Genomic DNA, 17,011 nt, shown 5'->3' on the forward strand with positions numbered 1-17,011 from the left:
CTACCACCATTTGTTAATATCTTCCAACACTTTCACAGTGCAATATGAATATTGGTCCTGTTGCTCCTTTTATTTTGAGGCATCCCAACTTAATCATTAGATAAGGATATGTATTGCGGTGTCTCAAACCTCTAAATTTTCCTGTCCTTTTTTCCATAAGCAGACTGGAGGACTTGAATGAAATTGATATGATGGCTTCCTAGATCACTGTCAGTAGTTTGCACAAAGTGTTCTGTATGTTAAGAACAAACAATTTTCCATTTCTACCTTGAGTAAATTCTTGCATACCCTGTTGGTAGTTCTTGAGGGGAATGGAGTAGAACAAATCTAGCATTCGCTCTTTTTAATAACAGCAGCATTGACTGCTGTTTGGCTGCTTCCTTAGACAGTGTAAGACTTGCAGAAGAATGACAACTTTTTGGGGGGGAAAACAGATGGACAATTGTTAGGTGAATGACTTGGTATCTTGGTAATAAATTATAATATCTAGATTTTATTAGTTACATATCTGTATTTGAATATAGTTTTTCTTTGTGAATAACATATAACCCTCCCATTCAGGAATTAATTGTAGCTTCTGAATAAAGAGAACTCCTAAAACAACTGTATTTTAAGACTGTTTTTACTGAGTATCCTGATCCTTCCATGAAATGCTGTCTTCCTGAAAGGAGAATACTAGCCTTTATTAAACTCATTTTGTTTTTCTTTTATTTTTAGAAGGATAACTCTTTCAAAGAGTGTTCAAATGACTATAGTAGATTTCTAATTGACCTGGATTCTTTGATTTAGGAATTGTAATGTTAACTTCAAATGTATTTGTATGTTCTCAGATTTCTTTATTGGTTTCCCCCCCCCCCCCAACAGATTACTAACTCAATTGCTTTGATCCTAGTGAAGTCTTGTATTGCTACCTATAAAAATTATATGAACTGGCTCATAATGTCTTTTGAATGACCTGTATACACATACACATCTCAATTCACCATTTTTGCTGAGAACTTAGACCGTTTATTTATGGCTTAGAAGCAGCTGCCTAGCTAGCAGAGGGAACTCTGTTTAACTAATGAATTCTGTCCCTGGTATCTGTTACTGGAGTACAGTGAAGTGGCCATGGAGCCTGGTTAGCTTGTTACATTTTTCTATTTGTTTCAGATGAAGTTATTTTTTTCAGGTGGATAAAAGAATGGAAGAAAAATATTTCAGTTAAAACATAGATAGAATGTCTGGAAATAAAATGAGAGGTTTTTTTAGTTCATATCAAGCGAGTAAGTTTCTCTGAGTCCCAGGACACTAAACAAATACAAATGAGCATGATCTGACAGCTTTGTGTGGCTTTTTGAGATTAAAGATTGGCACAGTCCCCAGGTAGCATCTTAAAAATGTCAAAAGGTGCTAATAACAATTGTATACGTATTTTCTCCTTAGTTGGCATTTGGGCATCCTCTGAAGAGGAAATAGATCCATTTTCACAGGGCCCACATAGAGGTCAACATCACTGAAGTGAAAAGGGTGGAGGCAGTGGCCGAATAAACAAAATGGAGCTATTTGGAGACAAAATGCAGTACACACTAAATTCAGAACTGATATACTTGAACAGACAAATCTATTAGAAAGACATTACAAATCCATGGAAAGGAAATGTTGCATATTGACTTGACTAATAGTTGTACTATTGATAAAACATTTGATGTATAACAGGAGTTACTGGAAAAGCAAATAGAAACTTAGAATTCAAGACTATGATTATCTGCACTCAAAGGTGACCACTTTTTTGGAACAGTGGGTTACAAACATACTTGTTCTCCTCTCAGGTGAGCTTTAAGTTAGAGTTAAGGTTGTAAATAATTCAATTAAGTGAAAATCTTCAATAGAATACTTCAGTCTTATATCCAGGCAATTCACAGTTGGTTACACTTAAAATTTAAAAAATTGAAAATGGAAGTAGAGTACAAATAGGAATGATAGAGTAGGTCATATTGGTGAAGAGGTCATGCTGGTAAAGGAGTGGCATTATGCTTAAAAAAAAAAAAAAGGTCGATTAAAATCTTAAATGAATTAAACTGTACCATACAATCTCTGTGGATAGAAATTTCACGCTTGAATAATATGATTATAGCAGTAGGATTATACTACAGATCATCTGATCAGGATGGTGACAGTGGCTGTGAAATGCTAAGGGAGGTTAAAGAGGCTACAAAACCAGAAAATGATATTATAATTGGTGATTTCAACTATCCGTATATTGACTGACAGTCACCTCGGGCATGATGCAGAGATAAAATTTCTAGACACCATAAATGATTGCTTCTTGGAGCAACTAGTCCTAGAACTCACAAGGGGCGAGGCAATTCTTGATTTAGTCCTAAATGGAGCACAGGATCTAGTGCAAGAGGTAACTGTAGCTGAACAGCTCGGTTATAGTGACCATAATATAATTAAATTTTGCTTAGCATCCTTTTGGGGAGGCACTACCAAAAAACCTCACCACAATGACATTTAACTTTAAAAGGGGGAACTATACAAGTATGAGGACACTAGATAGGCAGAAATTAAAAAGAGCAGTCACAAGGATAAAATGCCTGCAAGCAGCATGGAGACTGCTTAAACGCATAATAGCGGCTCAGACTAAATGTATACCCCAAATCAAAAAGATGGTAGGAGGACCAAAAGAATGCCGCCATGGCTAAACAGCTGCGTAATGGAGGCCATTAGAGGCAAAAAAGCATCCTTTAAAATTCAGAAGTCAAATTCTAGTGAGGCTAACATTCACAAACTCTGGCAGGTTAGGTGTAAAAATATAATAAGGCAGGCCAATAAAGAATATGAGAGGCAGCTTGCCAAAGACACACAAACTAACATTAAGATTTTTTTTTTTAATTTTCTTTTAAATACCTCAGAAATAGGAAGCCTGGAAAACAGGCAGTGGGGGCCACTAGATGACCAAAGTGTTACGGGAGTGCTCAAGGAGAACAAGGCCATTGCAAAGAAGCTAAATGAATTCTTTGCTTCAGTCTCCACTGCAGAGGATATGAGAGAGGTACCCACATAGAGCTATCCTTTTTGGGTGACACATCTAAAATGCTGTCCAGCAATGATGTGCCAATAGAAGAGGTTTTTAGAACAAATTGATAAATATTAAAAGTAATTCATCAGGAACAGATGGTATTCACCCAAGAGTTCTGAAGGGACTCAAATATGGAATTACAAAACTAATAACTGTAGTATGTAATCTATCGCTGAAACAAGCCTCTGTAACAGATGACTGGGAGGGAACTAATGCAATGCCAGTTTTTAAAAAGGGTTCCAGAGGTGATCCTGATAATTACAGGCCAGTGAGCCTAACTTCAGTACCAGACAAATTGGTGAGGCATGATTTTCTTTTACAAAAGCCATGTTGACTCTTCACCAACAATTTGAGTTTATGTATGTGTCTAATTCCTTTTTTCCCTATAGTTTCAACCAATCTATTAGTATTCTTTTGAGGGAGTCAGCAAGTATGTGGATAAGGGTGACCTACTTGATGTGTACTTGAATTTTCAAAAAGCCTTTGATAAGGTCCCTCATCGAAGGCTTTTAAGGAAACTTAGTAGCCAGGGGATAGAGGGAAGGTCCTCTTATGGATCTGTAATTGGTTAAAAGATAGGACACAAAGGGTAAGAATAAATGGTCAGTTTTTACAATGCAGAGAGGTGAACAGTGCAATACACCCAAGGCTCTGTACTCTGTTCGACATGTGCTGTTCGACATGTTCATTAATGACCTAGAAAAGAGACTGAACAGTGAAGTGGCAAAGTTTGCAGACAGTACAAAATTATTCAAGATCGGTAAGCCCACAGCAACACGGCAAGGAGTTACAGGGGGATCTCACAAGATGGTGACTGACTGGACAACAAAATGGTAGATGAAATCAGTGTTGATAAATCCAAAGTAATGCACACTAGAAAGCATAATCCCAAGTATACGTATACAATGATGAGTCAAAAATTAGCTATTACCACTCGAGAGATCTTGGCGTCACCGTGGATAGTTCTCAGAAAAACTTCTACTGCACAGTAGCAGTCAAAGTCTAACACTATGTTAAGTCTTGTGAAAAGTGGGTGAAGTAGAGATCAGGCTTTATAGGTGATATGCATGTGGATTGCAGATGGAGTGTGAACTATTTCTGGAGCATGGTGCGGCATTTGGCTCATGATAAAATAAAGCGAGGAAAATAGTCTAAGGACAACACCAACAATTCAAAATTTAGAAGCAAAGTCTTTCTCTGGGGTGGATGTGGGGCTTGTTTTTTCTTCTGCTTTTTCATTTTACATTGCTGCAGGCATTTGAAATGTCTGCAGAATTTATGTCCAATATGCTGTAGAATATAGAAGGACCATCTCACTATGTTTGGTTTGCCATATCTTCATTTCTAAACAGGCTTCACAGGAGATGAGCATGAATGAGCTGGCTACTTGCATCCTCCATGTTCCAAATTGGGCTGATACAAGTCTTGGCCACTGCTATGTGACATGCTTTCTCTCTTTGGGATTAGAGGACCCTCTTCAGTGTGCAAGGGATCACTTTTTAAATCCAGTTTAAAAAAAAATTGTTATAAACAGCTGTAGAAACCTGAGACTTGGTCCTGCAAGATATTGTGTTCTCTCAGCTCCCATTGATTTCAATGGGAGTTGAGGGTGCTTTGCATCTGACAAGTTTGGGCTTTCCTCTCTTAAGATGAATTCCAGAACTTGAATAATTTTGGTGCTTAATATGGAGTTGTTGAAACACCGACAGTTACAGTTGTACACGCTCTGAACCTTTCCTGGTAGCCAGTTCCAGTTGGGCTCTGGTCATTTCACATATTTCACTCTGGCCTCAGTCCTGGCCATCCAAATTACTCAGTTGAGTTTTGAGTATATTTTCAGTTTTCCTCTCCATGTGCTATTGTGTCCCATGCAGCTTTTCAAGCCAGTTCTGCTTACTGTGACGCAGAAAGAAGACTGGCTCAAAGATGGAGTCTGGCCTTTATGCTGGGAATCAGAGGGGTGAGCTCCTAAAGAAATCTGCTTGGTCCAGCTACTAATTCCAACTGTACTAATTTCCATTTGACACATCAGCAAAATCTCCCACAGACCTTGATGATCTGTTCAGGTTTCATAAAACATGGTTAAACTTGAAAGGACACGAAGAATCTGTATTTGAACCATGTTACAACCAAATTAATTAGTTCTCCGTGTATGTGTAATTCCAACCCTTCAGAAACAGCTGTTGCTACAAGGCAGTGTGTCATTAGGGCTAACTTAGAATTCAGGGGCACCCTAGGTAAAATGATTAAATTGGTCTTTGAAGAAGAAGGATCATATGAGGATTCATTGCTATAAACCAACTTGTATATCTTGATCCTGAGATGGTAAATTGGGGGGGCGGGTCCTCAAATTTATACCTTCTCTTGAACGTTTCTGATTTATTGACTTTCTCAAACATATTGAATATATTGAAATCAGTATAGTTGTTGAGTTTGATAGCTAAAGTTTTCTGATAACTAAATTTGAGAAGCGACATTACTTATAAAATGTAAGAAGTTTGAGTGGCTACTTTTTCCGGTTCAGTCTCTCAGGATGTAATAGTGTTCTGTTTAGCTTATTGCTTCCAGCTAAATTTAAAAGATTATCTTACCTTTTAATATAAATTTTATAAATGCTCACTTTGGAATCTGAACACTTGTGTCATGACTTAATTTCTAGTATCTGGAATATGAATCTATACTTGTGTTTACAGTTTGAACCATAATGTTATCTCAAGCTGCCTTTCAGGGACATATGTAGGCATATGTAAGCACCATATATGGTATTCTAAAATATGTGCAATGTGACTATTATGCAGTGAGAACTTTGAATTTCCTGACTTTTGAATCTCAAGAACAATGTTGCGTTAAGTTTAATTGTGTTTAATTATAACCATGATATTCAAGTGAATTTCGTTTACAGTATTTAAGTTAACTTTGAGAGGGGACATGATAATACTTTTCAAGTACATAAAAGGTTGTTACAAGGAGAAGAGAGAAAAATTATTGTTAACCTCTGAGGATAAGACAAAAAGCAAGGGGCTTAAATTGCAGCAAGGGCAGTTTAGGTTGGACATTAGGAAAAACTTCCTATCTGTCAGAATGGTTAAGCACTGGAATAAATTGCCTATGGAGATTGTGGAATCTCCATCATTGGGGATTTTTAAGAGAAGGCTGGACAAACACCTGTCAGGGATGGTATAGATAATACTTAGTCCTGCCTTGAGTGCAGGGGACTGGACTAGATGACCTCTCGAGGTCCCTTCCAGTTCTGATTATCTTTAAAGGTTGAGTGAAGAGCTTCACTATCTGTATGGGGTAGGAAACTCAGTTTCTTCCAAGTCATCCAGCAAGGAGCAGGATTGCCATGGAGTTCAGCAATCTGAATTTACTGATGGCCCAAAATTGGTGCTGATTTCATGATGCTTGCAGGCAGCAGACACGTATTGTTGAGGCAGAGTATCTCTGCAAGGTTCCTTCGGATCCTGACTTCACTATGGCAGCTTAGCTCCTTCAGAAACTTTGCTGATATCGTCTTCAGTGACCGCACTGAAGGCCTCAGTGGTAGAGATTGTATTATTAGAGGTGGGTGTTACTGTTTGTACAACCAGCTGTATCTTTCAGGTAGACTTCAGCCCCCTGGGGAATATGTTTTGGCTTTTCCCTGGCCCAGAGCCATCAATGGGCTTCTGTGGTACTTGGGTCAAAGTAAGAGAATAAACTGCTATTCTCCTCACAGAATTGGTGTTCCAATTTCCTCCTCCTGGGTTTTGCTACCCTCTGCACCAGAGTGTTGGGGCAGCATGTGGCTCACTGGCTTTTTTTTCTTCTTGGCAGTCTACCCTTGCAGTCTCTCAACATAATCTTAAATTTAGAAGTACAAACCAGGTGCATTTAAAATGGGGTACCTCTCACCATGATTTATTCTTAATCACCTTCATTTAAACTTTATTTATAGCCTTACATTGGCATGTGGTCCAGGAGCTCATCACTCTCTAATACTGAAGTTCTTATTAATTCAACATTGCTTTCATTTCATTTACATTTACTTTGGATGGTAATATATCTGAAAATCCTAATCTGCATAGCTCTTCCATTGGTCCACTTCTGTAATCTTCTGTCTTGCAGGTATTTCATGCATGGGGTTTGCAAGGAAGGGAACAACTGCCGTTACTCCCATGATCTCTCCACAAGTCAGTCTGCTATGGTGTGCAGGTATTATCAGCGAGGATGCTGTGCTTACGGAGATCGTTGCCGGTAAGGAAAGATTACTGAATGTTACTTCTTTGAAAGAGGGACTTTCATCCTCAAGTTCCAGTGTGTCAGACTCAATGGAGGATGTCTATTAATGGGAGAAAATAAGAGAGAAAACAAAACTTGAGCAATATTTTCCTATATTCCATTGAAACTGCCAAATTGTTTTAATAAGAATCTCTCCTTCACAACCCACCTCCTCCTTTTTGCTGAGTCCTACAGTGATGTCTCAAATGTATTGCTTACTTCACAGCAGGAATAAACAGGGAAAGGGAGGGAGGAGACCATTGTTCAGATACAAGCAGAATTCAGATCTGGCATGTGTGATAACAATTGCATAATTAGACCTATTTGTCAAAATCTAGATGACTTTTTCAAACTGACAGGGCTGGTGCGATAATCAGTTACACTTGGTAAGTGGGTCGTTATCTTCAGAAATAACTGATTCCCCTTTCATCTGTGCTTCTGATTGTACCCATAGCTGTTGAAAAGTGAGCATGTTACGCTTTTAAGGCCCTTTCTAGGGAATATAACTTTGAAGTATAGTAGCGAGGCATCTAAAGTATTGTCTGTGCAAACAGGTGTGAACTTGCTCATGCAAGCTTAACCTTACTTAAAATAAGAAGCCTGTAACTCTCTGACAAGAGGAGTGTGCATGCAAAGGATTTTGAACTTGTCCCAATGTGGAACAGGTTTAGCAAGGCTAAACAGTCATAAATTGAATAAACTTCAAAGGCTACTCTTAGGTCTCTGACTTAACATCCTAGTTAGTGAAACCTGCATATAGTCAAATATTTATAGCATGATTGTATACAGCTGCACACTGCAGGAACACTAATGATATCAAAATAAAACCTAGTACAAAATCTAATCTTTTTTTCTCTCTCATGGGTAGTGGAATTACTATTATATGAATGTAAACCTGCGGAAATCTCTGAACAGCCATTTTTATACTCTGGCCTATACCATTAAGGGTATATCTACACTATGAAATTAGGTTTATATTTTTATAGAAGTCTATTTTTAGAAATTGATTTTATACAGTTGATTGCATATGTCCCCACGAAGCGCATTAAGTCGGCGGAGTGCGTCCTCACTACCTTGGCTAGTATCGACTTACAGAGTGGTGCACTGGGGGTAGCTATCCCTCGGTTCCCGCAATCTCTGCTGCCCATTGGAATTCTGGATTAAGTGCCCAATGCCTGATGGGGCAAAAACATTGTCGCGGGTGGTTTCGGGTGCATGTCGTCAGTTGCCCCTCCCTCCGTGAAAGCAATGGCAGACAATCGTTTTGCGCCTTTTTTCCTGGGTTACCCGTGCAGATGCCATACCACGGCAAGCATGGAGCCCACTCAACTCGCCATCACCGCTGCTGTTGTGAGCATTGTAAACACCTCGCACATTATCCTGGACTATATGCAGAGACGCCAGCATGAGGAGGATTTTGATGAGGACATGGACACAGATGTTCCTGAAAGCACGAGCTGTGGCAATTGGGACATCATGGCAACAGTGGGGCTGGTTGATACAGTGGAATGCCGATTCTGGGCCAGGCAAACAAGCACAGACTGGTGGGACCACTTAGTCTTGCAGGTATGGGATGATTCACAGTGGCTGCAAAACTTTCGCATGCGTAAGGCCACTTTCCTGGAACTCTGTGAGTTGCTTTCCCCCACCCTGAAGCGCAGGAATACCAAGATGAGAGCTGCTCTGACAGTTGAGAAGCGAGTGGCGATAGCCCTGTGGAAGCTTGCAATGCCTGACTGCTACCGGTCAGTAGGGAATCAATGTGGAGTAGGCAAGTCTACTGTGGGGGTTGCTGTAATCCAAGAAGCCAGTGCAATCATTGACATTCTGTTATCAAGGGTAGTTTACTCTGGGAAATATGCAGGTCATACTGGATGGCTTTGCTGCAATGGAGTTCCCTAACTATGCTGGGCGATAGATGGAATGCATATCCCATTTTGGCACCAGACCACCTTGCCAACCAGTACATAAACTGCAAGGGGTACTTCTCAATGGTGCTGCAAACACTGGTGGATCACAAGGGACTTTTCACCGACATCAACGTGGGATGGCCGGGAAAGGTGCATGATGCTCGCATATTTAGGAACTCTGGGCTGTTCAAGCAGCTGCAAGAAGGGATTTACTTCCCAGACCAGAAATTTACTGTTGGGGATGTTGAAATGCCAATAGTTTTCTTTGGGGACCCAGCCTACCCTTTGCTCCCATGGCTCATGAAGCCTTACACAGGCAGCCTGGACAGTATTAAGGAGCAGTTCAACTATAGGCTGAGCAAGTGCAAAATGGTGGTAGAATGTGCCTTTGGACGTTCAAAAGCTCGCTGGCGCTGTTTGCTGACTAGGTCAGACCTCAGCACAACGAACATACCCATTGTTATTGCTGCCTGCTGTGTTCTCCATAATGTCTGTGAATAAGGGGGAGACATTTATGGTGGGGTGGGAAGTTGAGGCAAATCGCCTGGCATCTGATTTTGAGCAGCCAGACACCAGGGCAATTAGAAGAGCACAGCTAGATGCGCTGCGCATCAGAGAGGCTTTGAAAACTAGTTTCCATGACTGGCCAGGCTATAGTGTGACAGGGGTGTGTGTGTGTGTGTGTCTCCTTGATGCAAACCTGCCCCCTTTGCTGATTTTAATTCCTTGTAAGCCAACCACCCTCCCCCCTTCTAAATAAAGTAACTATTGTTTTGAAACCATGCATTCTTTATTAATTAAAAAAAAAGAGAGATAACGGACAAAGTAGCCCGGGTGGGGTGAGGGAGGAGGGAAGGACAAGGCCACATTGTAGTCACACTAACAATCAAACTGTTTGAATGACAGCCTTCTGTTGCTTGGGCCATCCTCTGGAATGGAGTGGCTGGGTGCCCGGAGCTTCCTCCCCCACATTCTTGGGCATCTGGGTGAGGTGGATATGGAACTTGGGGAGGAGGGCATGCGGTTATACATTGGATGCAACTGGGGTCTGTGCTCCTGTTGGCTTTCCTGCAGCTCCAACAGATGCTTTATCATGTTTGTTTGCTTCCCCATTAGCCTCAGCATCGTGTCCTGCCTCCGCTCTTCATGCTCACTTAATTCTTTCCTGGCCTCTGCCACTGAATGCCTCCATGCATTAAGCTGTGCCCTATCAGTGCGGGGGGACTGCATGAGCTTGGCAAATGTGTCATTGCAAGTGCGTTTTTTTTCGTCTTCTAATCTGCGATAACCTCAGACACGGAGATGGTAGGGGGAGCGTAGAAACATTTGCACCTGGGGGAGATAAAAAGGGAGAGTAAAATTTATGACGATACATTTCTGAGAATAAAAGGGAGACTCTTTCACAGTGAATCAAGCAATTCACAGCAGACAGCACATGTGCTTTAGGTACAAGGTTGCATTTTGCCTTTTATATTGAGCGCCTGCTGGTAAAAGCTGGGCAACAGAATTCCAGGCAGCCATGGTAAGCCTTTTGGTACGTGGGGTTGGCTTTTTACGCCTTTATAACATGTAGGAATGTTTTCAAACTGCAGCGCCCTCCTTTTCCATAGCAAGCAATGCTGGTTGGGTTTCACATTTAAAAGGAGGGGCTGTGGTTTTTGAGTGGGTGTGCAGAACACACGTCCCCCCACCCCTCCGTGTGGTTATTCTCTGGGATGATCCCTTCTCCCCTCCCCCCACCGCGTGGCTATTCTCCGGGATGATCCCTTTTTAGCCAAGTGCAAACAGCCCAGCATGAACGGGGTCCTTTTACTGTTCCCTTACAAAAATTCCCTTATTTCAACGAGGTGACCCTGAATGATATCACTCTCCTGAGGCTAACAGAGAAAGATATAGACCGAATGTTGCTTGAATGCAACCAAAACCCAGGACCATTCACTGCCATGGTTTGTGCTGCAATGATTCCCGAATACTTGCTACTGGCTTGGCGTGGTAAAGTGTCCTACCGTGGAGGACAAAATAAGGCAGCCCTCCCCAGAAACCTTCTGCAAAGGCTTTCAGAGCACCTCCAGAAGAGATTCATGGAGATGTCCCTGGAGGATTCCCGCTCCATCCCCAGACACATTAACAGACTTTTTCAGTAGCTGTATTGGCCGCGAATGCATCCCAGTTCTTCAGGGCAAATCAAACATTAAACACTATTGCTTTAAAACCCTGTACTTTAGTGACAAATGTGCACTCACCAGAGGTGCCTTCTCCAGCTTCAGAGTCGGGGATCCCGCCTTGGGAGGGTATTGGCTCCAGGGTGATGAAAAGGTCCTGGCTGTCGGGGAGAACGGATTCACCGCTTGCCTGTTGTGTATTCTCCTTCTCCTCCTCTTCCTCATCCACAAAATCCTCCTCCCTGTTGCGTGAGACCCCCCTCCCCCTTTGCAGGTGTCCACGGACAGTGGTGAGATAGTAGTAGGGTGTCTCCTCCCCCCAGAATGCCATGCAGCTGATCATAGAAGCGGCATGTATGGGGCTCTGACCCGGAGCGACCGTTTGCCTCCTTTCTTTTGGTAGGCTTGCCTGAGCTCCTTAACTTTCACGCGGCACTGCTGTGTCCCCCTATTGTAGCCTCTCTCCAACATGCCCTGGGAGATTTTGGTGCATATATTTGCATTTCTTCTTTTTGATCAGAGTTTGGCCTGCACAGATGCTTCTCTCCATACAGCAATCAGATCCAGTGTCTCCTGTTCAGTCCATGCTGGAGCTTGTTTGCAATTCTGGGGGGACTGCATGGTCACTTGTGCTGCTGAGTTCGCCATGCTGACCAAACAAGAAATAAAATTCAAAAGTTCCCAGGGCTTTTCCTGTGTACCTGGCTAGTGCATCGGAGTTCAAAGCGCTGTCCAGAGCAGTCACAATGGAGCACTCTGGGATAGCTCCCGGAGGCCAATACCGTCGATTTGCGTCCGCACTACCCCAAATTCGACCCAGCAAAGTCTATTTTTAGCGCTACTCCCCTTGGTGGGAAGGAGTACAGAAGTCTATTTGAAGAGCCCTTTAGGTCAACGGACTGGGGTTGGTTGTGTGGAGGCAGTCATTTTTAAATTGACCTAACGTGGCTAAATTCGACCTAACCCTGTAGTGTAGACCAGGGCTTAGTCATCATCCATTTGAAGATGTGTGAAGGCTTAAGATTCTCAATTGAAAGAGCAAGGGAACCATGCTGAGAGGCATGGTTGACTTCCCTTTGAGAATGTTACTGATTTACACAGAACTAGGATGCCCACTCCAATCAGACTGAGTACTTCTTCGCCTTTATGTTTTAACAATTGTATCTTCTTCATTACTGTTCTCATCAGTGTAAAAATCTTTGGCAAATATCTCTGAAATATTAACAGAAAAATAAATCGCAGATCTGCAAATGAAACTAATGTTTTAGTCTGTGGAGCCTGATGGCTGTCAGGACTTGGACTTCTAAGGAAGCAACATTTTCAGTCTCTTGGTGCATAGGGGATTAAGGTCTCTCATTAGGAAATAGTGACACCTTTTGTGCTCATCATGGATGTAAGGCCAGGGAGTTTGGATGGGGAAAGTGTGTTTACTGAGTCAGAGTAGCTGTTTGGTTTTTAATGTCTGAAGTTAGACAGAAGGATATTTGAATGAGGCACAGTGATTAATGTTGAGCAAGTAGGAAGTATTCAATAATAGCATATCTGCATGTGCTTTGAAAGGGCTAGCTTCAGATATGGTTGAAATAAGCTGTTGTAAGAAGCACGCAGGCAAATTTGCTGTGGACTGCTTCATCTCCTGCAAAATCACCAATAGCTACTGTCCCCTTAAACAGTGCTGGTAGGTTTTAAAGTAAACTGTTTCTGTTTATGTAAAGGATTACTTTTCTAATCTAGCTCTGGGATATTTAGGGCACCTCTGGTATTATGCCTCAGTGACTCCATTTCCCTGTGCTTGTGTATCAGTCCTTTGTACAAGACTGTTGTATGGGTGACTTCTTACTGAGTTCACATGCAGCATTTAATTTATTAGATATGAACATACCAAGCCATTGAAGCGGGAAGAAGTGACTACTGTGAATCCAGCTGCAAAAACTTATCCATCAGCATCTTCAGACCTCCCATCTCTCCCTGAAGCACTTGAAGCAAGCACTGGTGAGACTGAAGTTAAAGATACAGATCTGGCAGCTACAGGAGCAGGTGCTGAAGACTGGGTGAATGCTGTAGAATTTGTCCCTGGGCAGCCATATTGTGGACGTGGTAAGCTGATCATGGGATAACGGTAATTTTCTTTTGTGGGTTCACAAATTACATGCAGTGTGCAAACTACTTCAGTGTTTTGTCATCTTAAGCCATCTGTAATGAGTGTGAATGTTTTGTTTTTAAAGTGGAATATATTCTTCATGAATTGTTTTTAGTTGATCCCCCTATTCTGAAGTTGGCTCACATACTCTTGCATGGGCAGCACAGTGATTCCATAGCAGTTATTGGGGGTAATGGAGCACCTGGGGCACGGACCCAAATGTTCTAGAACCTGTATAATGAAGGGCTCGCCCTGTAGTTCCTCCATTCCCTTTTTTCCCTGGTCTAAGTAGGTTGCAGAACCTTCTCCTTCAAGTTCCCTCTCTCTCCCCTTAGAGAAGCGGTGCATGGGTGTGTTGTACATATACAATTTTTTAATTGAAACAATATTAGATTCTTTTCTTTCTAGTGTTTATCTTTCTATAATTGACTTTTCATAGGACACCATGGATGATGTTGGCAAGAAATCAGATTTCAAGAGGGTGCCCCTCTTGTTACCAAAATATATGTGATCAGTACATCTGTTGTCTGGTCTGCCTTGGAGAATCTTTGTGTTGCCTTTATTCCCAGGCCCAGGAGGAAACAAGCTGGCTGAAAATGCTTACTTAAAAGAGGTTCTACTGCCTGGCCATATAGCATCCGTGAATCAGGGCAACAAAAACTCCAAATAAGACCTTGGAGCATGAATAGCTGTTACACCACACCATCATGGCTGGGGTGGAGGGAACTTTGGTGTTGAGTCAGTATAGTTCTGAGATTATTAGACGCATTCTGTTCCTGCAGCAACTCTTGATGCCCTCATATCTGCATACTGAGTTCACCATCTACCTCTACTGTTGGTGTGAACAGAGAATAATTTCACAGTTAAGACTCCAAGGAAAGGGCAGCTTTTGGTGCTGTTTGATTTTGAAGGCAGTCATCTTGCAGGCTGAATTCTGTTCTGGAGGTATCAGAATTGGTGACTGTGATAATCATTTGGTCTGTGTAGCTTGGATGTTCCAGTAGGTCCACAGGAATAAAGATCCACCTGTTTTCCCTTACTGTGCTTCTTCTCTATAGTGACAGTATGCAGATCTCTGTTTTCACTGGGGCAAAGGGGCACATAGTTCAAAAAACCTTCTGCTTGTGAAATCAGTTGAATATTGGATCTAAGAGCTTTGAAGTTTTTGAAGTTTTGAAGTTTCTTCTTCAGTGCCTTGACATTTAGGAATGCTGTTTGGCCAACATTCTTAACTTGCTTGGTCTTACTGAGGCTGGGTCCTCTCCATGCTTGGTCAGGGACACAATTTATGGAGACTCAGGGTCACCAGAGCATGAGTCTAACAAAGCTGAGAGGCATCGTCAATACAGAGGAGGAAGAATTGGATGACTTTGAGGACTGGAGTAATAGAAATTGAATTAAAATTAATAGCATAAAGTGCAGGGTCATGCATTTAGGGACTAACAAGAATTTTTGCTATGAACTGGGGTGTCGTCAGGTTAGGGTGACCAGATGTCCCGTATTTAAGCCCTCCTGTGGGTGTCCCGACTTTTTCTTTAAAATGGGCAAATTGCCCCATATTTTCTGTCTCCCCCTGCCCCCCCACATCAGTACTGGTGGGTCCTCCCGCTGGCTTGATCCCTGCTCGACAGCCTCCCGCCCAGCGGTGAGGGGGGTGGGGTCTAGTGGCCGTTGATGGGGGTGGATGTGAAAGCCTAGTGGTGGGGCGAAGATGCAGCGCGTGGGGCTGGCTGCTCCCCCTGCTGGTCCATCAGCGCAACCCCTGCTGTGTGCTGGTTTTTGGCCAGCAGGGCCCCGTCCCATTTCATACTGGCTGTGCGCTGTGGTGGCTGGTGAGTGTGGGGAGGCGCCAGGCGGCAGCCAGTTACATGTCACCTCTGCTGCCCATCCACTGGCCCTCTACATGGTCCTCCTCTTGCTGTCCACGCCCTGCTTTGTCCCCCCAGCCCCTGGTCAAAGCGCTCAACTCACCAATAGCCTGGCTGGCAGGCTCCTTCCTTCTCCCACTGCAGGAAAGCCCAAGAACCTCCGGCCCGGGGTGCTGACTTGGAGGAGCAGAGTCCTGTATGTGCCAAAGCCCCGCACAGCGCTGGCACAGGGAAGCCTCTCCACCCCTCAGCTAAGCTCTGGAGTGAGAGCGGGGGAAGCGATTTCCAGCCTGTTCATGCCCCGAACCTGCAGGCTCCACAGCAATCCCGGGGCAGGGACTTAGCACCCTCTTCACCCACCCTTTCCATCACCCTGGGTCTTGCCCCCAGGGAGTGTGGCTGCTCCATCCCCTAGGCATCCTCCCCTGCTGAGCCACCTCTCTGGACAGGTTCGCTGAAGCCTGTGCAGTCAGGTTCCCTGGGCCCTGGTGCACAATGCATTCTTAGGGCTTAACCCCTTCCTGCCCATGCTGTAGCCAGAGGCAGCTGGGTTATGTTGGTGGCCAGCAGCAGCCTGGAAGTGTTAACTGTCTTTCGACACTAATGCGGGCAGGAAGGGACAAGTTGCTTCCATCTACATGTGGGGGGTGGGGGGAGAAGAGATGAGCTCTGCAAAGACTCTACAGGTCATCCCTCCCCCACCCCTACCCCTGTGGCTGGAAGCAGCTCCCGTCCGTTCCCTCCAACACAATACTGGAAGGCTGCTGCTGGCCACATTCTGGTGTGAACCCTGGCAGAAATCTGGGGAGAGGAGTATGTGACCCTCCATGCCTCCCCACTTGTTGCCTCGGGAAGACGCAGCGCCATGTACCAGGAGAGGCAGGTCCATGCCGGAGGCCCAGCCAGGCAAGGAGGGTGGAGAGCGATGGGCAGGGAGGGTCAGGTCAGTTGGTCACCATCCCTGTGTGAGAGAGGTGTACGGGACTGTGTGTGCCACCCCTCCCCATGTGAACCTTAAAGATAAGAGGGTAAATCAAAAGAAGCCAACGATACAGGATTTCTTTTTAACGGGCTCAGTCAACTTGTTTGTTAATTTGAATGTTTGTACTGCATAGTTCTGATTTAATTGCCATTGAACTCGCTTGAATATGAGTACCTTTGCCAAGTGTCCCGTATTCAGCATAGAGAAATATGATCACCCTAGATCAGGTGGAAATGATAAAAAGGCATGTGCGTGTTCGTCAGTCACAGGATAACTGAGCCATCAGTGTGATGTGGTGGTGAAAAAGGCAAATGCAATCCTAGGATGCATCAGGGAAGGTATTTCCAATAGAGATAAGTATTAATAGAGGTGATGGTAAAACCTTATCTGTACTATGGACAATTTTGGTCACCCATTTTAAAGAAAAAAATTAAAAATTGGAACAGGTGCAGAGGAGGGCTACCACGATGAGCAGGGGAATGGAGAACCTAACTTATGAGAGGAGACCAAAAGCATGGCTTGCTTAGCCTAGAAGAATGAAGGCTGAGAGGGGTTATGATTGCTCTTGAAATACATTGCAGGTGCTGGGGGAGTTAAACAGCAGAAGAGCTATTTAAGCTAAAGG

The 17,011-nt window shown here is 43.3% G+C and overlaps 1 protein-coding gene across 2 annotated transcripts in view; it reads left to right on the plus strand.

The window, feature by feature from the left end:
* The window catches only part of MKRN1 (makorin ring finger protein 1), a 37,727-nt gene that overhangs the window by 11,638 nt on the left and 9,078 nt on the right, over positions 1-17,011 (plus strand). For both annotated transcript variants that reach the window (XM_073322585.2, XM_073322577.2), the window contains exons 2-3: positions 7,172-7,300; positions 13,267-13,493. In XM_073322585.2, coding sequence (XP_073178686.2) covers positions 7,172-7,300; positions 13,267-13,493 — 356 coding nt within the window. The remainder of the gene's footprint in view (positions 1-7,171; positions 7,301-13,266; positions 13,494-17,011) is intronic.

The sequence above is a fragment of the Lepidochelys kempii genome, chromosome 1 (genome assembly GCF_965140285.1).
Source record: "Lepidochelys kempii isolate rLepKem1 chromosome 1, rLepKem1.hap1, whole genome shotgun sequence".
NCBI lineage: Eukaryota > Metazoa > Chordata > Testudines > Cheloniidae > Lepidochelys > Lepidochelys kempii.